The sequence below is a fragment of the Salvelinus alpinus genome, chromosome 19 (genome assembly GCF_045679555.1).
Source record: "Salvelinus alpinus chromosome 19, SLU_Salpinus.1, whole genome shotgun sequence".
Taxonomy (NCBI): Eukaryota; Metazoa; Chordata; class Actinopteri; order Salmoniformes; family Salmonidae; genus Salvelinus; species Salvelinus alpinus.
Window position 1 is genome coordinate 52,648,596 of NC_092104.1, and position 24,083 is coordinate 52,672,678.

A 24,083-nucleotide genomic window follows, 5' to 3' on the forward strand; every position below is an offset into this window, starting at 1 on the left:
TGGTATTAGATAGAACGCCCACTTGTGGGGAAAACAACCCGTGGTTCCCTAAGTTACCCCATTGGCTCAGTTCAAAAACATGACCCCATTCAAACGCAGTTTTCTTGTTGTCTGCTTGTTTTAATCAATTACAAAACTACATTTAAGAAAAGCACATGTCTAAAGATTACTGCTCCAAAGCGTTCTCACTACTTAGAAAAACGTAATATTGTAGGGCTTCCCTCATGCCCCTTTTCATGACAGTGCAAGCAGCAACTTGGGTGAGTGCTAGCTACCTAGCTACCGACAGGAACATTAAGCTAGCCAAGACCAACAACACAAACAAATAGACTACACAGATACAAGTAGTGAGTGGAGTATACTAACAAGTTAAATTGATTATTTGTGATAAAATGTTTTTCACACAAATGTTTTCCACTTGCAGCCTACTTGGCCACCGTGTCCCCACATTTCCCATGCCAAATAGCCTGAAGATTTTTGACCTGGTTACACAGCAGCTTTGGCATGTTTTGTTATCCTGTATAACAAAATAGACTTTTACAATGGTGGTCCATTGGAAAGAATGTTTGTTTTCCCAATTCTGTGGACGCGGTCGAGGGAATTACTTATTATTACGTGATTATCGACTCGGAATAGCCTAAATACAAATATAGACTCTGAGTGTTGCGTGACGATACCGTAACAACCGCGTGACGCAACATGACAACGTAAACGCGATTGGTCGACAGTCTTTGTTCAATATCCAATGGGATTTCTATCTCCTCTTTTCTGTGATATCTCTGGCCTTTACCCCTCAAACGCTCCCTGTGCCAAACATGGCTTGTGCTTAAGGAACTGCATCCCGGGATATGTAGTCAGTCATTTAGCGACATACCTCCAATTCCAAATGCTTTACCCATCAAAACACAACAAGGACCATGATGCTGCTCGAAATTGCGCATGGGATATCAGACAGCCGATAACTCGTCTATTATGCTACTTCGCTGAAATATAAAGGTACCAGAAAACTGCGAGCGAACAACCATTGGAGCCACTTGAGAAAGTAATAAAGTAAAATATGTACTTTTTCCTGATTTGTGTAATTTAAAGGATGGGATGCGTATCGAAGTGTTTCTCAAATACACTCAATCCATAGGTTGCTTTCTGACTCAGCCTGCCCGCTCGGTGCCTTGATTGAAACAATGCATACAAAGCTTAGTTAGCGAGGATTTGTTAGGCTAGTAGTTAACCTTAGCTAACGCTACATTTGTCGTATGCAAAGTTGAAATGGTAACCTAGTTATCGTTTCATATTATTTTCAGCGCTTCTACAACGCACTGGTCAGCATTTTAGTTGTACTTCACATGAACTCGTGTGTAAGTTAGCTATTTGCATTGCGTGCACATTTAGCATTTTGCCTATTGAGAGGCTAGTTACTGTAGCAAACAGCTATAGCATCCCCCTGCCCGCCATCTTTTTAAAGGAATAGATGTGATGCACAATCATATGCACCCGGTCGCTAAATTGTAAATGGCTACTATTTTGTGAAATAAAGGGTGTACGCCCAGTCGAGTAACTAGCTAATCTGTCTACATTTAGCCATATGGATTTGTGATTGCTAAACGTGCCGGATTTTGGCGTAGTTTATTATCCTACAATGTGTACTTTTGTGAATGTTGATCTCTGCATCATTGCTGTTGCCCAGCGAAATGCTCACTTCTTTGCCCCTGTTAGCAATTCTAAGTGGTCTGTGTAAGTTATATTACTTTGGCTACATGTATGTGTACTCACATTTTAGATTCATTTGACTTTTAGTTTATTAGAATTTAGCCACCACTCCATAGCTCAATCATTCTCATAAAATATTAGCCCAATTGACTCGATTTGACTACTGTCTGTGAGGATGGCATCTGAAGGTCTCATATTTTCTGAACAACACTTCTTTAATTTTCTAATTCCAATATTTGACTATTTTGTTTGGCAGGGCACATACACTCAGGTGGTGATGGGATGTGTGTACTGCTGGAGGAATAATGAGCTGAAAGAGGAGCAAAGTATCCATTGAAAACACTAGACTCAGACGTTTTGTAGAACAGGGAAGAAGTGCTCTCCTGTTGCCAGTATGTCGGCTGTTCCTGCGTCCGCCCCGGCACTTGTCAATCCCTCGCCACCAGAGTTCACCAACCCCAACAAGCCTGGCCGGAAAACAAACCAACTACAGTACATGCAGAACGTTGTGGTGAAGACTCTATGGAAGCATCAGTTTGCGTGGCCCTTTTACACACCTGTGGATGCCATCAAATTATGTCTCGCCGTAAGTCAATTCCACACTCAGTAGTTTTCTCTCTGTTATTGGTAGTCAGTATGGGGTACTAAAAGCAGAGCCTTAATGCTAGAATCCTTAATTGAAACAATAACAAAGTGTGGACCCCACCTCTGTTTTGGTAAAAAGCTGAGGGATGGACCTGGAGAAATGTAACCACTCTCAAATTCATAGACTGAGCTATGGATTCAAGGACTGACCATCCATAATATCAAATGCATAGTTTTAACCATGTTTTGAGGCTACAATGTTTGTTTACGTTTAATAAACATTGGAGTGAAACAGGCTTATATATTGGGTTCTGATGGGGTATGACAGTTGAACTATTCTCATGAGACATTTCTAAGTTATATTCTCCAAGAATCAGTGGGTATATGTCATTAATGTCTAAGTCTAAAATGTATGTAGTAACAAAGGATTCTAGCTTTGACAATATTTGGCTCTGGGTAAAAGTAGGTTGTTGCATTTTAATATATACACTGTGTGGATGTGTGTACATTTTGGTGTGATTCCTAACTAACCCTAACCCCTCATTGTTGAACAATCATATAATCTTAAAATGTTTTCTTTATTTCCTGGCTGTTATGTTATTGCTCATTCATAGTGAATTCTACTTCCCTCTTGATGCTGTCATATAGGACTATCATAAAGTTATCAAGAGCCCAATGGACATGGGAACAATAAAGAAGAGGCTAGAGAATAACTACTACTGGAGTGCCAGCGAGTGTATGCAGGACTTCAATACAATGTTTACCAACTGTTATATCTACAACAAGGTAAATTCTCCTTTGCCATTCATAAAAATATAGATGTGAAAAACAACAAGGTCCGCACTCAACAAGTAGTTCAAAGAGCTTATTTCCTTTAGCAGTTTTTTCACTGGATCACATACAGATGTTTACACACACAGATGGTTTTTCAGTGACATTGATGAAGACTTTTGAACTGTATTTTGACTCATTACGAGGAGGATGTATTTACACTTCCTCTAGTCGGTCTAGAGGTGCCCCGTAGGCATTTTTGATAGCTGTGATGATTTTGATCAAGCAAACCATCTGACCTTGTTCACCTTAATCTTGACCCATAACTCATCCTTTCTTGTGTTCCCACAGCCTACAGATGACATTGTGCTGATGGCCCAAGCTCTAGAGAAGATATTCTTACAGAAAGTGGCCCAAATGCCTCAGGAGGAGGTGGAGCTGCTACCACCGGCGCCCAAAGTCAAAGCAGCCCGCAAACCAGGGGGGCCCGTTACTGCAGGCAAGTCCAGCCTTTCACAGTTGATAGGGACTCATGCGCTAAGGAAATGTCTGTCATTTACACATTTTTGCTTCCATCATCTTTCTTGCAGAGAGCCAAGCACAGGGTGAGTCGACGGATTCACCCCCATCTTCTTACCCCAGCTCCCCTCCACTTCTGTCTCAGACTCCTGTCATAGCAGCCACGCCAGTGCCAACCATTACATCTGTTACCCCTGTCCGAGCTGTGCCTACCGCTGCCTCCATGATGGCTGTGGTTCCAACGGCACAGCCAGTCATCAAAGTAAGTCCCAGAGAGACAGGCCGCTCTAGGGGGTCTTTTCATTTAGCTCTACAGTCCAACGGAATATTCTTGTGGGGAGCGCATTTTACAGTTCTACTCGTCAAAATGTTCTCTTAGGATATAATCTATTAGAAATCTGAGAGAAATTCTAATATGCCATATCTTGATGAAGAGAAACAGGCTACTGATATATTTGCGTTTGGCCATTGTCATTTCCACAGAAAAAGGGGGTCAAGCGGAAAGCGGACACAACAACTCCCACCACCTCAGCAATCTCGGCCAGTAGAAGTGACTCCCCTACCCAGCTCCTAGAATCCAAACAGGAGAATGTCTTGTCCAGGCGGGAGAGCACAGTGCGGTCTGTCAAGCCCCTCAAGAAGGACACAGAGGATGGAGAGGTGCCCCTGCTCAGTGGCAAGAAAGGCAAGCTCGGCGAGCAGCTGAAGCACTGCGAAGTCATCCTGAAGGAGATGCTGTCCAAGAAGTACACGGCCCACGCTTGGCCTTTCTACAAGCCTGTAGACGCAGAAGCGCTAGAACTGCATGACTACCATGAGATCATCAAACACCCCATGGACCTGAGCACTGTCAAAGTAGGTTCCCTATTCACTCCCTCGACTCACTCCTAACTCTTCTAAATTACCCTCCAAAGCCTGGCTGTTTGCTTGGTGGAGGAAAATAATACGACCAATGTTTTTATTTGGTGGTTAAGAATAGTTCAAATGGAACTATCCCTCAACAACAGTCACTGCTAAGGGGAGGACAATTACACCTGTTTTGCTAGTATATTTGTTTTGAGTTTTATAGAGATCTTTATCTCAGTAATAAGGCTCTGACTGTTTGCTCTGTAACCACAGAAAAAAATGGACAGTCGAGATTACCAAGATGCCCAAAGCTTTGCGACAGACGTCCGGTTAATGTTTTCAAATTGCTACAAGTACAACCCCCCTGACCACGAGGTTGTTGCGATGGCCAGGAAGCTCCAGGTAGGATAAGATGAATCAGATATCTACACCACCTCATTGGAGGGCTGTCGGTTGAACTACCCCTTGTCTTGTGTTTCTCAGGATGTGTTTGAGATGCGATTTGCCAAGATGCCAGACGAGCCCATCGAAGCCACCCAGCTCTCCACCATGCCGGTGGTAAGCAAGAGTACAGAGAGCAGTGAGAGCAGCGGCAACACCTCCAGTTCGGAGAGCTCCGACTCAGAGGAGGAGCGGGCCACGCGGCTCGCCGAACTGCAGGAACAGGTGGGTTCGGAACAGGTGGGTTCTCACAACCAAGGACCAAGATCCAAAACCCATGGATGGATGAACAGGGAGATGCCCCCCTCATGCCCCACTTCAGATTTAGACCGCTAACCCTTAAAAATCAAAGCCACTCCACGATGTTCAGAGATGATTTTCAGCCAGCCATCCAGAGTAAAAGTGACATAGTTAACCCTCTGCCGCTACAAATGCTGCAATAAACTGTTAGAATAACTTGGTATTATGGCTTGCATGCTGAAACTGTAGAGCTCACATTTTTAGAGCAATGTTTTACATTTCATTCATACCAATGTTGACATTATTTAGCTCTAATGAAATAGTTTGTTGTGCTACTAGAATGTTAACATGATCTTTGGAGTTTTCTATCTTTGTCCCCTGATTTCCCCTTTGGCTTTCTTACCAGCAAATCACTGTGGAGCACCCCAATGGTAACAGGGCGGGGGGAAAAAACGGGTGTGCCAAACGTTTTCAGGTGATTTATCTCTTACTTCCCCGTCCCCACAAAACTTTTTATTTTTGTATTGCACCTTGTTGAAAGAGCGGTAGAGGGTTACATGTGGGGATGAGAACTATTAAACAGGTTGTAAGTGTGCTAAAGGTCTTTCCCTCAGTAGTCAGCTTGCTCTTTGACATGTACATTTACATTTACATTTAAGTCATTTAGCAGACGCTCTTATCCAGAGCGACTTACAAATTGGTGCATTCACCTTATGATATCCAGTGGAACAACCACTTTACAATAGTGCATCTAACTCTTTTAAGGGGGGGGGGGGTTAGAAGGATTACTTTATCCTATCCTAGGTATTCCTTAAAGAGGTGGGGTTTCAGGTGTCTCCGGAAGGTGGTGATTGACTCCGCTGACCTGGCGTCGTGAGGGAGTTTGTTCCACCATTGGGGTGCCAGAGCAGCGAACAGTTTTGACTGGGCTGAGCGGGAACTGTACTTCCTCAGAGGTAGGGAGGCGAGCAGGCCAGAGGTGGATGAACGCAGTGCCCTTGTTTGGGTGTAGGGCCTGATCAGAGCCTGAAGGTACGGAGGTGCCGTTCCCCTCACAGCTCCGTAGGCAAGCACCATGGTCTTGTAGCGGATGCGAGCTTCAACTGGAAGCCAGTGGAGAGAGCGGAGGAGCGGGGTGACGTGAGAGAACTTGGGAAAGTTGAACACCAGACGGGCTGCGGCGTTCTGGATGAGTTGTAGGGGTTTAATGGCACAGGCAGGGAGCCCAGCCAACAGCGAGTTGCAGTAATCCAGACGGGAGATGACAAGTGCCTGGATTAGGACCTGCGCCGCTTCCTGCGTGAGGCAGGGTCGTACTCTGCGAATGTTGTAGAGCATGAACCTACAGGAACGGGTCACCGCCTTGATGTTAGTTGAGAACGACAGGGTGTTGTCCAGGATCACGCCAAGGTTCTTAGCACTCTGGGAGGAGGACACAATGGAGTTGTCAACCGTGATGGCGAGATCATGGAACGGGCAGTCCTTCCCCGGGAGGAAGAGCAGCTCCGTCTTGCCGAGGTTCAGCTTGAGGTGGTGATCCGTCATCCACACTGATATGTCTGCCAGACATGCAGAGATGCGATTCACCACCTGGTTATCAGAGGGGGGAAAGGAGAAGATTAATTGTGTGTCGTCTGCATAGCAATGATAGGAGAGACCATGTGAGGATATGACAGAGCCAAGTGACTTGGTGTATAGCGAGAATAGGAGAGGGCCTAGAACAGAGCCCTGGGGGACACCAGTGGTGAGAGCACGTGGTGCGGAGACAGATTCTCGCCACGCCACCTGGTAGGAGCGACCTGTCAGGTAGGACGCAATCCAAGCGTGGGCCGCGCCGGAGATGCCCAGCTCGGAGAGGGTGGAGAGGAGGATCTGATGGTTCACAGTATCAAAGGCAGCCGATAGGTCTAGAAGGATGAGAGCAGAGGAGAGAGAGTTAGCTTTAGCAGTGCGGAGCGCCTCCGTGACACAGAGAAGAGCAGTCTCAGTTGAATGACTAGTCTTGAAACCTGACTGATTTGGATCAAGAAGGTCATTCTGAGAGAGATAGCAGGAGAGCTGGCCAAGGACGGCACGTTCAAGAGTTTTGGAGAGAAAAGAAAGAAGGGATACTGGTCTGTAGTTGTTGACATCGGAGGGATCGAGTGTAGGTTTTTTCAGAAGGGGTGCAACTCTCGCTCTCTTGAAGACGGAAGGGACGTAGCCAGCGGTCAAGGATGAGTTGATGAGCGAGGTGAGGTAAGGGAGAAGGTCTCCGGAAATGGTCTGGAGAAGAGAAGATGTAGACCTAGATATTCCTTTTTAAGGCTTTTTGTAAGATGCAGGTAGTTACTTTTTCTCCCATTGTCACATTCTTTTACTGGTTTAAAAATGGGAAATGTTAGTTTTCATGGTGGTGACAGTGTTTGCTGGTGTTGGTAGTGTTAGTGTTTTTTTTTATGATTCTGGCAATGATTTCAAATGCTTTTGTTGTGTTGTAGGGTCCGTATTTCTTCCTTTTTTCAAGTTGAATATTCTCCTAAAGAACAATGTTTTTGTGCTGAAGACAAGGAAGTGTCACTGAGAGCGTTCACAATTCTATGTTATCGTTTTCTTTTTCTGTTTTATATTACTTGTTTCTTCAAAAAGCAATCAGTCAATGCGTCACTTTGGGAGTCAGCATTTGCTTATTGTTTTAAAGTTTTCGGTAGACAGCTACATTACAGGCTGGTGGCCCGGTGTGCTTCTCTGGCAGCTTTTTTCCAGAGGCCAATGGGATATTATTTAATGAGAATCCTCTTTTCCTTGCCAGTATAGTACTGTTTTTCTGAGATCAATGACTGTACACTATTTACACACACACTCTTGATTGTTTCCTCTATGACTATTCTGAGCTTTCATTTGAGAATATATGTAGAAATATGAGTAGTGGATAGTTAATTAATGCACGTACAATACATGAATAAGGTAACTTGAGGATGATTTAAGATGCAGCAACCCTTTCAAAGTGAAATCAATCAAGCAAACACATGAATTGGCTAGAAAATGAGACCCCTTCAAAGTCAATGGAAAATAAAACGTTCCTCCTAGGGCTAATATATAACTAATATAACTGTCATAATTGTGACATAATGGTCCAAGACATTTTCTGCAACAGGTTACACATACCTACATCCCACAATAGCTATCCCTTGATGCCTGTATTTTTCCATCACTTCCAGTACCTTGTCCCAGTCTCTGCATCCACTTCACCCTATATAAACCAACATCTGGGCTCATCGGTGACTCTTTATTCTGCTTCTCTCCTCAGCTGAAGGCCGTTCACGAACAGCTGGCTGTTCTGTCGCAGGCCCCAGTAAGTAAACCAAAGAAAATGGAGAAAAAGCAAAAAGATAAGAAGAAAGACAAAGAGAAGGACAAAGCCAACAAGGGGAAGGCTGAAGACGAGAAGAAGCCCAAGTCAGCACAGCAAACCAAGCCAGCTAATCAGAAGAAGGCTCCAGCTCGGAAACCAAACCGCACGGGGGCGGCTACCAGGTACTACTGCCCAGTCTTATCATACAGTGCCTTGAGAAAGTATTCGCACCTCTTGACTTTTTCCAAATGGTGTTGTGTTACAGCCTGAATTTAAACTTTTGTGTCACTGGCCTACACACAATACTGGAATTATGTTTTTAGAAATTAAAAATTAAAAGCTGAAATATCTTGAGTCAATTAAGTTCAGGAGTCAAAATTCACTCTGTGCAATTGTGTTTAACGTGATTTTTTAATGACTACCTCATCTCTGTACCCCACACATACAATTATCCGTAAGGTTCCTCAGTCGAGGAGTGAATTTCATACACAGATTTAACCACAAAGGCCAATGCCTCGCAAAGGGCACCTATTGGTAGATATGTAAAAAGCATAAATTGAATATCCCTTTGAGCATGGTAAAAGTTACACTTTTGATGGTGAATCAATACACCCAGTCATTACAAAGACACAGGCGTCTTTCCTAACTCAGTTACCGGAGAGGAAGGAAGCCGCTCAGGGATTTCACCATGAGGCGAATGGTGACTTGAAGTCAGTTATGGAGTTTAATGACTGTGATAGGAGAAAACTGAGGATGGATCAACAACATTTACTCCACAAAAATAACCTAAAATGACAAAGTGAAAAGAAGGAAGCCTGTACAGACTAAAAAATATTCCAAAACATGCATCCGATTTGCAAAAAGGCCCTAAAGTAAAACTGCAAAAATATTGGCAAAGAAATGTACTTTATTTCTTGAATACAAAGTGTAATGTTGGGGGCCAATCCAACACAACACATCACTGAGTACCACTGTTCATATTTTCAAGCATGTGGCTGCACCATGTTATGGGTATGATCGTCATCGGCAAGGACTAGGGAGTTTTGAGGGGATAAAAAGAAACGGAATAGAGCTAAGCACAGGCAAAATCCTAGAGGATAACCTGGTGTTCAGTCTGCTTTCCAACAGACACTGGGAGACATTCACCTTTCAGCTGGACAATAACCTAAAACACAAGGCCAAATACACTGGAGTTGCTTACCAAGACGACAATGAATGTTCATGAGTGGCCTAGTTAGTTTTGACTTAAATTATTCTATCGACTCGGGTGTGAATACTTATGTAAATGAGACTTTTGTATTTCATTTTCAATACATTTGCTACAAATTCTAAAAACATGGTTTCACGTCATCTTTATGCTGCATTTTGTGTAAAAAAATATCTAATACATTTTGAATTCAGGCGGTAACACAACAGAATGTGGAATAAGTCAAGGGGTATGAATACTATCTGAAGGCACTGTATCCGTTTCGTAATTTGTCACAATTAATTTGCTCAATACTGCAGAGAACTTGAACTTTTGGATAAATCATCATTACCCATGCCACTTGTTGTAACAGTGTTACGCTCTGCTGTGTTACACTTTCCCCTTGTAGTCTGATCCAGACGTGTCCGTCTGTCACACATCATCTGTACTTAAAACTTCTCTCAGTGCTAATTTGAGCATCCTGAGAGAGGCAAAACCCGTAGGCCTATCAAAGATCTGACCAAAACATTTTCAGGCAACCGAAGAAAGGGACCAAGGTGGCGGCGGGGAACAACGAGTCTGAAGAGGAGCCATCCCTTCCCATGTCATACGACGAGAAGCGCCAGCTCAGCCTGGACATCAACCGTCTTCCGGGTGAGAAGTTGGGCAGGGTGGTCCACATCATCCAGGCCCGGGAGCCTTCGCTGCGTGACTCCAATCCGGACGAGATAGAGATAGACTTTGAGACACTCAAACCCTCTACCCTTCGTGAGCTCGAACGATACGTCAAGTCCTGTTTGCAAAAAAAGCAGCGGAAACTTTTACGTAAGTTGTGAGCTATTACTCTTGTTGTTTTTACAGATGCCCTTCTCCAGTCGCTAATGGTTACCTGGTTCTTCAGGGGTAAACCTCTCTTTTCTCTGCCTGTTTACTAAATGCTCTCAAGCTCCCTTGCGTTTGTTCCCCCCCTTTTTAACACTGATGTTACTCACCCTCCCACCCTTCGCAATTGCTTTTTGGTATTTTATTAGGATCCCCATTAGCTGTTGTGAAACCATCAGCTATTCTTCCTGGGGTCCACATGACATATTACAGAACATAAATAGACAAGTAAAGCACAAGGACAGAACTACATGAATTTAGAAACGGCACACACAGCCTAAATTTCAATACATATACACAAAATATCTAGGTGAAATAGGGAAGAGGCGTTGTGCCGTAAGGTAGTGGTGAACGGGTCAACTGTTTGTTCACCCGCCCGCAATTGCAAATAACCCATCCGCAACCGCTCGACTATATGCTATAAAGTGAAACTTTGAGGCCTGTACCCAACCCTTAAGCCGGAAATATAGAAAATGCGCTGGAGGCTACAGTCAGACTGCAGAACAATTTTTTGAGTGTGTGTGCAGGATTTTGTTTTGCCTGATTTAGATATGTTTCTGCTTATAATATCCAATAATAATAATAATATTGTCTATAATTAGATATACAGTGGGGAGAACAAGTATTTGATACACTGCCGATTTTGCAGGTTTTCCTACTTACAAAGCGTGTAGAGGTCTGTAATTTTTATCATAGGTACACTTCAACTATGAGAGACGGAATCTAAAACAAAAATCCAGAAAATCACATTGTATGATTTTTAAGTAATTAATTTGCATTTTATTGCATGACATAAGTATTTGATACATCAGAAAAGCAGAACTTAATATTTGGTACAGAAACCTTTGTTTGCAATTACAGAGATCATACGTTTCCTGTAGTTCTTGACTAGGTTTGCACACACTGCAGCAGGGATTTTGGCCCACTCCTCCCTACAGATCTTCTCCAGATCCTTCAGGTTTCGGGGCTGTCGCTGGGCAATACGGAGTTTCAGCTCCCTCCAAAGATTTTCTATTGGGTTCAGGTCTGGAGACTGGCTAGGCCACTCCAGGACCTTGAGATGCTTCTTACGGAGCCACTCCTTAGTTGCCATGGCTGTGTGCTTCGTGTCGTTGTCATGCTGGAAGACCCAGCCACGACCCATCTTCAATGCTCTTACTGAGGGAAGGAGGTTGTTGGCCAAGATCTCGCGATACATGGCCCCATCCATCCTCCACTCAATACGGTGCAGTCGTCCTGTCCCCTTTGCAGAAAAGCATCCCCAAAGAATGATGTTTCCACCTCCATGCTTCACGGTTGGGATGGTGTTCTTGGGGTTGTACTCATACTTCTTCTTCCTCCAAACACGGCGAGTGGAGTTAGACCAAAAAGCTATATTTTTGTCTCATCAGACCACATGACCTTCTCCCATTCCTCCTCTGGATCATCCAGATGGTCATTGGCAAACTTCAGACAGGCCTGGACATGCACTGGCTTAAGCAAGGGGACCTTGCGTGCGCTGCAGGATTTTAATCCATGACGGCATAGTGTGTTACTAATGGTTTTCTTTGAGACTGTGGTCCCAGCTCTCTTCAGGTCATTTACCAGGTCCTGCCGTGTAGTTCTGGGCTGATCCCTCACCTTCCTCATGATCATTGATGCCCCACGAGGTGAAATCTTGCATGGAGCCCCAGACCGAGGGTGATTGACCGTCATCTTGAACTTCTTCCATTTTCTAATAATTGCGCCAACAGTTGTTTCCTTCTCACCAAGCTGCTTGCCTATTGTCCTGTAGCCCATCCCAGCCTTGTGCAGGTCTACAATTTTATGCCTGATGTCCTTACACAGCTCTCTGGTCTTGGCCATTGTGGAGAGGTTGGAATCTGTTTGATTGAGTGTGTGGACAGGTGTCTTTTATACAGGTAACGAGTTCAAACAGGTGCAGTTAATACAGGTAATGAGTGGAGAACAGGAGGGCTTCTTAAAGAAAAACTAACAGGTCTGTGAGAGCCGGAATTCTTACTGGTTGGTAGGTGATCAAATACTTATGTCATGCAATAAAATGCAAATTAATTATTTAAAAATCATACAATGTGATTTTCTGGATTTTTGTTTTAGATTCCGTCTCTCACAGTTGAAGTGTACCTATGATAAAAATTACAGACCTCTACATGCTTTGTAAGTAGGAAAACCTGCAAAATCGGCAGTGTATCAAATACTTGTTCTCCCCACTGTATGTAGTAGAGGACGACCGATTTAAGATTTTTCAATGCCGATACCAATTATTGGAGGACCAAAAAAAGCCGATGCCGGTACAGATTAATCGGCCGATTTTATTTTTTAAAGATATATAATAATAATATTTTTTTATATATATATATATACTGCTCAAAAAAATAAAGGGAACACTAAAATAACACATCCTAGATCTGAATGAATGAACTATTCTTATTAAATACTTTTTTCTTTACATAGTTGAATGTGCTGACAACAGCATCACACAAAAATTATCAATGGAAACATTTATCAACCCATGGAGGTCTGGATTTGGAGTCCCACTCAAAATTAAAGTGGAAAACCACACTACAGGCTGATCCAACTTTGATGTAATGTCCTTAAAACAAGTCAAAATGAGGCTCAGTAGTGTGTGTGGCCTCCACGTGCCTGTATGACCTCCCTACAACGCCTGGGCATGCTCCTGATGAGGTGGCGGATGGTCTCCTGAGGGATCTCCTCCCAGACCTGGACTAAAGCATCCGCCAACTCCTGGACAGTCTGTGGTGCAACGTGGCGTTGGTGGATGGAGCGAGACATGATGTCCCAGATGTGCTCAATTGGATTCAGGTCTGGGGAACAGGCGGGCCAGTCCATAGCATCAATGCCTTCCTCTTGCAGGAACTGCTGACACACTCCAGCCACATGAGGTCTAGCATTGTCTTGCATTAGGAGGAACCCAGGGCCAACCGCACCAGCATATGGTCTCACAAGGGGTCTGAGGATCTCATCTCGGTACCTAATGGCAGTCAGGCTACCTCTGGTGAGCCCATGGAGGGCTGTGCGGCCCCCCAAAGAAATGCCACCCCACACCATGACTGACCCACCGCCAAACCGGTCATGCTGGAGGATGTTGCAGGCAGCAGAACGTTCTCCACGGCGTCTCCAGACTGTCACGTCTGTCACATGTTCTCAGTGTGAACCTGCTTTCATCTGTGAAGAGCACAGGGCGCCAGTGGCGAATTTGCCAATCTTGGTGTTCTCTGGCAAATGCCAAATGTCCTGCACGGTGTTGGGCTGTAAGCACAACCCCCACCTGTGGACGTCGGGCTCTCATACCACCCTCATGGAGTCTGTTTCTGACCGTTTGAGCAGACACATGCACATTTGTGGCCTGCTGGAGGTCATTTTGCAGGGCTCTGGCAGTGCTCCTCCTGCTCCTTCTTGCACAAAGGCGGAGGTAGCGGTCCTGCTGCTGGGTTGTTGCCCTCCTACGGCCTCCTCCACGTCTCCTGATGTACTGGCCTGTCTCCTGGTAGCGCCTCCATGCTCTGGACACTACGCTGACAGACACAGCAAACCTTCTTGCCACAGCTCGCATTGATGTGCCATCCTGGATGAGCTGCACTACCTGAGCCACTTGTGTGGGTTGTAGACTCCGTCTCATGCTACCACTAGAGTGAAAGCACCGCCAGCATTCAAAAGTGACCAAAACATCAGCCAGGAAGCATAGGAACAGAGAAGTGGTCTGTGGTCACCACCTGCAGAACCACTCCTTTATTGGGGGTGTCTTGCTAATTGCCTATAATTTCCACCTTTTGTCTATTCCATTTGCACAACAGCATGTGAAATTTATTGTCAATCAGTGTTGCTTCCTAAGTGGACAGTTTGATTTCACAGAAGTGTGATTGACTTGGAGTTACATTGTGTTGTTTAAGTGTTCCCTTTATTTTTTTGAGCAGTGTATATATTTATATATATATATATATATATATATATATATATAGAAAAAAAAGAAATGTATTTGTAATAATGACAATTACAACAATACTGAATGAACACTTATTTTAACTCAATATAATACATCAATAAAATCGATTTAGCCTCAAATAAATAATGAAACATGTTCAATTTGGTTTAAATAATGCAAAAACAAAGTGTTGGGGAGGAAAGTAAAAGTGCAACATGTGCCATGTAAGAAAGCTAACCTTTAAGTTCCTTGCTCATGAAAGCTGGTGGTTCCTTTTAACTAGTGATTATGATTGAATGATTGATTTTTATAAGATAAGTTTAATGCTAGCTAGCAACTTACCTTGGCTTCTTACTGCATTCGCGTAACAGGCAGGCTCCTCGTGGAGCCTGTAATGTGGTTAGAGCATTGGACTAGTTAACCGTAAGGTTGCAAGATAGATTTTTACCTTGTCAGCAAGGTGATTCAATCTTTCTGCCCCTGTGGAAGGCGGTTAACCCACCGTTCCTAGGCTGTCATTGAAAATAAGAATGTGTTCTTAACTGACTTGCCTAGTTAAATAAAGGTGTAAAAAAAAAAAAAGCCAAATCGGTGTCCAAAAATACCGGTTTCCAATTGTTATGAAAACTTGAAATCGGCCCTAATTAATCGGTCGACCTCTAATATGTAGCTTCTCTTTTGTCATTATGTGTTTCCCTAAAATATACCCTTGCTCAACAGAATAATGTAATAGCTTGATAGAATGAATGCTTCAATCTAGTTGACATCGGTAAAGTTTTCTCTGTCGTCTTTCGCAGAGCAAAGACCTTTCGGGACTGGGGAGAAAATACAATGCAATACAGTAAAAAAAAAAACGTACGACTTTCTGTGAAAAATGTCCAAATGACATCAGTTTGACCAGTTGTAAGGCAAAAGAATAATGTGAAAACGACCCAACGTGTTTCATTCGGCTTCAATGCATATTTTATGTGGTTGAAATTACCCAATCGTCGTACTTGATTAAAGTAAAGATAACTTAATAGAAAACGACTCAAGTAAAAGTTGAAAGTCACCAAGTGAAATTCTACTTGTCTAAAAGTATTTGATTTAAAATATACTTAAGTATCAAAAGTAAAAGTATAAATAATAAAACATTCGATATTAACTTCTTATGGCTGGGGGCAGTATTGAGTAGCTTGGATGAATAAGGTGCCCAGAGTAAACTGCCTGCTACTTAGTCCCAATTGCTAATATATGCATATTATTAGTATATTTGGATAGAAAACAATCTGAAGTTTCTAAAACTGTTTGAATGATGTCTGTGAGTATAACAACTCATATGGCAGGCAAAAACCCGAGAAAAAATCCAACCAGGAAGTGGGAAATCTGAGGTTGGTCGTTTTTCAACTCATTCCCTATTGAAGATACAGTTGGATATTGGTAATGTTGCACTTCCTAAGGCTTCCACTAGATGTCAACAGTCTTTACAACCTTGTTTGATGCTTCTACTATGAAGTGGGGCCGAATGAGAGGGGATTGAGTAAGGTCTGCCATGAGCTGAACATGCGCATTTCTGAAGACAAAGGAATTCTCCGGTTGGAACATTATTGAAGACTTATGTTAAAAACATCCTAAAGATTGATTCTATACTTAGTTTGACATGTTTCTACGGACTGTAATATGACTTTTCGACTGAACTTTTGTCTGGACCTGCCCGCGCGTCGTGAGTTTAGATTGTGTACTGAACGCTAGAACAAAACGGAGTTATTTGGACATAAATTATGGACATTATCGAACAAAACAAACATTTATTGTGGAACTGGGATTCCTGGGAGTGCATTCTGATGAAGATCATCAAAGGTAAGTGAATGTTTTTAATGTTATTTCTGACTTCTGTTGACTGCACAATATGGCGGATATCTTTTTGTATTGTTTGGGCTCTGAGCGCCGTACTCAGATTATTGCATGATTTGCTTTTTCCGTAAAGCTTTTTTGAAATCTGACAGCAGTCGCTCTGGATAAGAGCGTCTGCTAAATGACTTAAATGTAAAAATGTAAATGTAAAATGTAAGCAAACCAGACAGCACCATTTTCTTGTTTAATTTTTTAACAATTTATTTACACATAGCCAGGGGAACATTCCAACTCTCAGACATCATTTACAAACAAAGCATGTGTGCTATGAGTCAGCCAGATCAGGGGCAATAGGGTTGATCAGGGATGTTCTCTTAAGTGCGCGAATTGGACCATTTTCCTGTCATGCTAAGCATTCAAAATGTAAATACTGCTTTTGGGTGTCAGGGAAAATGTATGGAGTAAAAAGTACATTATTTTCTTTAGGAATGTATTGAAGTTAAGGTTGTCAAAATTATAAATGGTAAAGTACTGATACTTTAAAGTATTTTTACTGAAGTACTTGACATCACTCGTTGATATACTGTCACCTTTTATGATGCTTTCATGATGAAGACCTCTAAAGATCATATCTAACTGAGCATTGCATTCTCTCAAGATGCAGAAAGATATCATATTTCTCTTCTCCTGTTCCCAAGTCCAAATTTTGCGTACATTTGGTGTATAATTTTACTGCAAGGAATGCTTAGTTCTGCAGGAGTTATTAGTAATGCCCTATTCGCATTGGGACTAGTTACGTATTTATTATCACAGAATGTCTGTTAATCCAGAGGACAATTCGGACAGGATAAGTTTTTTCCAAACTGCCACCTGTAATTAATTTTTTATATATACACACTACCGTTCAATAGTTTGGGGTCACTTAGAAATGTCCTTGTCTTTGAAAGAAAAGCAAATATTTTGTCCATTAAAATAACATCAAATTGATCAGAAATACAGTGTAGGCATTGTTAATGTTGTAAATCACTATTGTAGCTGGAAATGGCTTATTTTATTTATGGACTATCTACATAGGCGTATAGAGGCCCATTATCAGCAACTGTCACTCCTGTGTTCCAATGGCACGTTGTGTTAGCTATTCCAAGTTTATCATTTTAAAAGGCTAATTGATCATTAGAAAACCCTTTTGCAATTACATTAGCACAGCTGAAAACTCTTGTTCTGATTTAAGGAAGCAATAAAACTGGCCTTTAATGCAACCGCTGTGTCAGATTTCAAAAAAGCTTTACAGCGAAAACACATCATGGAATAATCTGAGTACAGCGCTCAGAGACCAAAACAAGCCATACAGATATCCGCCATGTTGTAGAAATAGCATTATAAATATTCACTTACCTTTGATGATCTTCATCGGAATGCACTCCCAGGAATCCCAGTTTCACAATAAATTGTAGTTTTGTTTGATAAAGTCCATAATTTATGTCCAAATACCTCCTTTTTGTTCGCGCGTTTAGTACAGTAATCCAAATGTGCAGGCACTAGGTCCAGACAAAGTCCAAAAAGTTATATTACAGTTCGTAGAAACATGTCAAACGATGTATATAATCAATCTTTAGGATGTTTTTATCATAAATCTTCAATAATGTTTCAACCGGACAATTCCTTTGTCTTTAGAAATGAAAAGGAACGCAGCTAGCTCTCACGGGCGTGCGCATGATATAGCTCATGGCATTCTGCCAGACCTCTGGTTCAAACAGCTCTTATTCTCTCCCCGTTCACAGTAGAAGCCTGAAACAACGTTCTAAAGACTGTTGACATCTAGTGCAAGCCTTAGGAAGTGCAATATGACCCCACAGACACTGTATATTGTGGATAGGCAAAGACTTGAAAACCTACAAAACTCAGATTTCCCACTTCCTGGTTGGATTTTTTTCTCAGGTTTTTGCCTGCCATATGAGTTCTGTTATACTCACAGACATCATTCAAACAGTTTTAGAAACTTCAGAGTGTTTCTATCCAAATCTACTAATTATATGCATATTCTAGCTTTTGGGCCTGAGTAGCAGGCAGTTTACTCTGGGCACCTTTTCATCCAAGCTACTCAATACTGCCCCTTAATCCCAAAAAGTTAAACTTGTTGAGTATCTGGAGCATCAGCATTTGTGAGTTTGATTACAGGCTCAAAATGGCTAGAAACAAAGACCTTTCTTCTGAAACTCAGTCTATTCTTGTTCTGAGAAATGAAGGCGAGAAATTGCCAAGAAGCTGAAGATCTGGTTTAGAGCCAGCGCAAACTGGCTCTAAACAGAATGGAAAGAGTGGGAGGCCCCGGTGCACAACTGAGCAAGAGGACAAGTACATTAGAGTGTCAAGTTTGAGAAACAGACGCCTCACAAGTCCTCAACTGGCAGCTTTATTATATATTACCCGCAAAACACCAGTCTCAACATCAACAGTGAAGAGGCGATGCTTGAAGCACAGCGCTGTTTATGACTTCAAGCCTATCAACTCCCGAGCTTAGGCTGGCAATACTGTAGTGCCTATATGAACATTCAATAGTCAAAGGTATATGAAATACAAATGGTATAAAGAGAAATAGTCCTATAATAACTACAACTTAAAACTTCTTAACTGGGAATATTGAAGACTCATGTTAAAAGGATCACCAGCTTCCATATGTTCTCATGTTCTGAGCAAGGAACTTAAATATTGCACTTTTACTTTCTTCTCCAACACTGTGTTTTTGCATTATTTAAACCAAATTGAACAAGTTTCATTTTTTATATATGTATTATATTAAGTTAAAATAAGTGTTCATTCAGTATTGTTGTAATTCACATTATTACAATTAAATATATGAAAATCGGCCGATCAATTGGTATTGGCTTTTTTTGGTCCTCCAACAATCGGTTTCGGCGTTAAAATCATAATCGGTCGACCTCTGGTGTGTATATGTGTGTGTGTGTATATACAGTTGAAGTCAGAAGCTTACATACACCTTAGCCAAATACATTTAAACTTAGTTTTTCACCATACCTGACATTTAATCCTAGTATAAAGGTAGGATCACCACTTTGTTTTAAGAATGTGAAATGTCAGAATAATAGTAGAGAGAATTATTTATTTGAGCTTTTATTTCTTTCATCACATTCCCAGTGGGTCAGAAGTTTACATACACTCAATTAGTATTTGGTAGCATTGCCTTTAAATTGTTTAACTTGGGTCAAATGTTTTGGGTAGCCTTCCACAAGCTTCCCACAATAAGTTGGGTGAATTTTGACCCATTCCTCCTGACAGAGCTGGTGTAACTGAGTCAGGTTTGTAGGCCTCCTTGCTCACACATGCTTTTTCAGTTCTGCTCACAAATGTTCTATAGGATTGAGGTCAGGGCTTTTTGATGGCCACTCCAATATCCTGACTTTGTTGTCCTAAAGCCATTTTGCCACAACTTTGGAAGTATGCTTGGGGTCATTGTCCACTTGGAAGACCCATTTGCGACCAAGCTTTGACTTCCTGACTGATGTCTTGAGATGTTGCTTCAATATATCCACATAATGTTCCTACCTCTTGATGCCATCTTTTTTGTGAAGTGCACCAGTCCCTCCTGCAGCAAAGCACAACATGATGCTGCCACCCCCGTGCTTCACGGTTGGGATGGTGTTCTTCGGCTTGCAAGCCTCCCCCTTTTTCCTCCAAACATTACAATGGTCATTATGGCCAAACAGTTCTATTTTTGTTTCATCAGACCAGAGGACAATTCTCCAAAAAGTACAATGTTTGTCCTCATGTGCAATTGCAAACCGTAGTCTGGCTTTTTTTATGGCGATTTTTGGTGAGTGGCCTTTCAGGTTATGTCGACTTAGGACTCGTTTTACTGTGGATATAGATACTTTTGTACCTGTTTCCTCCAGCATCTTCACAAGGTCCTTTGCTGTTGTTCTGGGATTGATTTGCACTTTTCGCACCAAAGTATGTTCATCTCTAGGAGACAGAACGCGTCTCCTTCCTGAGCGGTATGACTGCTGCGTGGTCCCATGGTGTTTAGAGGTCGACCTAATATGATTTTTCAACGCCGATACCAATTACTGGAGGACCAAAAATAGCCGATACCGATTAATAGGATGATTTATTAAATTAATTAATTAATTTGTAATAATGACAATTACAGCAATACTGAATGAACAATTTTATTTTAACTTAATATAATACATCAATAAAAATCTATTTAGCCTCAAATAAATAATGAAACATGTTCAATTTGGTTTAAATAATGCAAAAACAAAGTGTTGGAGAAGAAAGTAAAAGTGCAATATAAAAAAGCTAACGTTTAAGTTCCTTGCTCAGAACATGAGAACATATGAAAGCTGGTGGTTCCTGTTAAAAAAACGTAATATAATATTCCCAGGTAAGAAGTTTTAGTTTGTAGTTATTATAGGAATTACAGAACTATAGGACTATTTCTCTCTATAACATTTGTATTTTATATACTTTTGAATTTTGGATGTTCTTATAGGCACTTTAGGATTGCCAGTGTAACAGTATAGCTTCCGTCCCTCTGGGCTCGAACCAGGAACACATCGACAACAGCCACCCTCGAAGCATCGTTACCCATCGCTCCACAAAAGCCGCGGCCCTTGCAGAGCAAGGGGAACAACTACTTCAAGGTCTCAGAGCGAGTTACGTCACCGATTGAAACGCTATTAGCGCGCTCCCCGCTAAGTAGCTAGCTATTTCACATCGGTTACACCAGCCTAATCTTGGGAGTTGATAGGTTTAAAGTCATAAACAGCTCAATGCTTGAAGCACAACGAAGAGCTTCTGGCAAACGCACGAAAGTGCTGTTTGAATGAATGCTTACGAGCCTGCTGCTGCCTACCACCACTCAGTCAGACTGCTCTATCAAATATCAAATCATAGACTTTATTATAACATAATAACACACAGAAATACGAGCCTTAGGTCATTAATATGGTCAAATCCGGAAACTATAATTTTGAAAAACAAAACGTTCTTTCTTTTAGTGAAATACGGAACCGTTATGTATTTTATCTAACGGGTGGCATCCCTAAGTCTAAATATTGCTGTTACATTGTACAACCTTCAATGTTATGTCATAATTATGTACAATTCAGGCAAATTAATTACGGTCTTTGTTAGAAACAAATGGTCTTCACACAGTTCGCAACGAGCCAGGCGGCCCAAACTGCTGCAAATACCCTGACTGCTTGCACGGAACGCAAGAGAAGTGACAATTTCCCTAGTTAAAAGAAAGTTATGTTGGCAGGCAATATTAACTAAATATGCAGGTTTAAAAATATATACTTGAGTATTGATTTTAAGACAGGTATTGATGTTTATGGTTAGGTACACATTGGTGCAACGACAGTGCTTTTTTCGCGAATGCGCTTGTTAAATAACCGTTTGGCGAAGTAGGCTATGATTCAATGATAAACTAACAGGCACCGCATCGATTATATGCAACGCAGGACAAGCTAGATAAACTAGTAATATCATCAACCATGTGTAGTTAACTAGTGATTATGTTAAGATTGATTGTTTTTTTATAAGATACGTTTAATGCTAGCTAGCACCTTACCTTGGCTCCTTGCTGCACTCGCATAACAGGTAGTCAGCCTGCCACGCAGTCTCCACGTGGAGTGCAATGTAATCGGCCATGATCGGTGTCCAAAAATGCAGATTACCGATTGTTATGAAAACTCGAAATCGGCCCTAATTAATCAGCCATTCCGATTAATCGGTGGACCTCTAGTGTGTATACGTGCGTACTATTGTTTGTACAGATGAACGTGGTACCTTCTGGGATTTGAAAATTGCTCCCAAGGATGAACCAGACTTGTGGAGGTCTACAAAAAATATTCTGAGGTCTTTGCTGATTTCTTTTGATTTTCCCATGATGTCAAGCAAAGAGGCACTGAGTTTGAAGGTAGGCCTTGAAATTCATCCACAGCTACACCTCCAATTGACTCAAATGATGTCAATTAGCCTATCAGAAGCTTCTAAAGCCATGCCATCATTTTCTGGAATTTTCTAAGCAGTTTAAAGGCACAGTCAACTTAGTGTATGTAAACTTCTGACACACTGGAATTGTGATACAGTGAATTATAAGTGAAATAATCTGTCTGTAAACAATTGTTGGAAAACTTACTTGTGTCATGCACAAAGTAGATGTCCTAGCCGACTTGCCAAAACTATAGTTTGTTAACAAGAAATTTGTGTAGTGGTTGAAAAACAAGTTTTAATGACTCCAACCTACGTGTATGCAAACTTCTGACCTCAACTGTATATATGTGTGTGTGTGTGTATATATATATATATATGTACTCAACCGTTCAAAAGTTTGGGGTCACTTAGAAATGTCCTTGTTTTTGAAAGAAAAGCACATTTCTTGTCCATTAAAATAAAATTGATCAGAAATACAGTGTAGAGATTGTTAATGTTGTAAATGACTATTGTAGCTGGAAACGGCAGATTTTAAAAAATGGAATATCTACATAGGCCTACAGAGGCCCATTATCAGCAACAATCACTCCTGTGTTCCAATGTCACATTGTGTTAGCTAATCCAAGTTCATCATTTTAAAAGGCTAATGGATCATTAGAAAACCCTTTTACAATTCAGCACAGCTGAAAACTGTTGTACTGATTAAAGAAGCAATAAAACTGGCCTTCTTTAGACTTGTTGAGTATCTGGAGCATCAGCATTTGTGGGTTCGATTACAGGCTCAGAATGGCCAGAAACAAAGACCTTCTGAAACTCGTCAGTCTTTTCTTGTTCTGAGAAATGAAGGCTATTCCATCTGAGAAATTGCCAAGAAACTGAAGATCTCGTACACCGCTGTGTACTACTCCCTTCACAGAGCAGCGCAAACTGGCCCTAACCAGAATAGGAAGAGGAGTGGGAGGCCCCGGTGCATAACTGAGCAGGAGGACAAGTATATTAGAGTGTCTAGTTTGAGAAACAGACGCCTCACAAGTCCTCAACTGGCAGCTTCATTAAATAGTACTTGCAAAACACCAGTCTCAACGTCAACAGTGAAGAGGCTAAATGTAGAGAGCAAAACTGACTTGAGCAGGAACTATTGTTTTGGTCCAATTGAATTTCAAGTGGACTCGTTAGCACCACCAAAACAGAAAAACGACAAGTTAGAGGGGACGGAAAGATGTAGTTTGTTGTCACATCGGCAAAGTAAACATGTGGGAACTTATTCAATGGTGTTGTCTGCCGGATTGGGAAAAATAGTGCCAAGAACTGGTTCAGGAAAACAAAAAAAGAGTTAGAAAAGCGCCTACAGGACGTGAGCAGACAACTGAACCACATTAAGAAACTGCCAGCTTTGGGATGTGTATAATATATTGTCCATTGATGCTCTCTGTGAAAAGGATGTTTGTCTATTTTTCTATAGTTGATATGTCTGGATTTGACTGTATGCCTCAGTATTAACTTTCCCCTTACCTCCTTCCTTCTCCTTTGCAGAGAAGGCAGGCTCGGCGCCAGCAGGGGGCGCCTCTCGAATGAGCGGCAGCAGCAGCTCCTCTGACTCTGGCAGCAGCAGCTCCAGTGGCTCCAGCTCAGAAAGCAGTGACTCCGATTGATCAGAGAAAGAACCACATACAGTCCAGTCCCTCTCTTACCGTAGTTAATTTACCCCCCTTTTTAGCTAGTAGTCTACTCTCTTTTTTTCTTCCCCTGGATGACTTTTATAAGTTAATGAAAAGACTTTCGATGATGAGGATATTGATAATGTTTTGTATTTAGAAATGCCTTTAAAGAAAAAA

At 41.8% G+C, this 24,083-nt stretch overlaps 1 protein-coding gene across 1 annotated transcript; it reads left to right on the forward strand.

Annotated features, from left to right (window-relative positions):
• The first annotated feature begins 802 nt into the window (after positions 1-802).
• LOC139545815 (bromodomain-containing protein 3-like) lies at positions 803-24,083 on the forward strand. The gene is made up of 12 exons (XM_071354031.1): positions 803-1,050; positions 1,964-2,293; positions 2,941-3,078; positions 3,415-3,562; positions 3,654-3,844; positions 4,066-4,437; positions 4,702-4,830; positions 4,912-5,109; positions 5,516-5,584; positions 8,399-8,625; positions 10,165-10,454; positions 23,782-24,083. The coding sequence occupies exons 2-12, from the start codon at positions 2,102-2,104 to the stop codon at positions 23,898-23,900; spliced, it is 2,073 nt and encodes a 690-aa protein (XP_071210132.1). The 5' UTR covers positions 803-1,050; positions 1,964-2,101; the 3' UTR covers positions 23,901-24,083.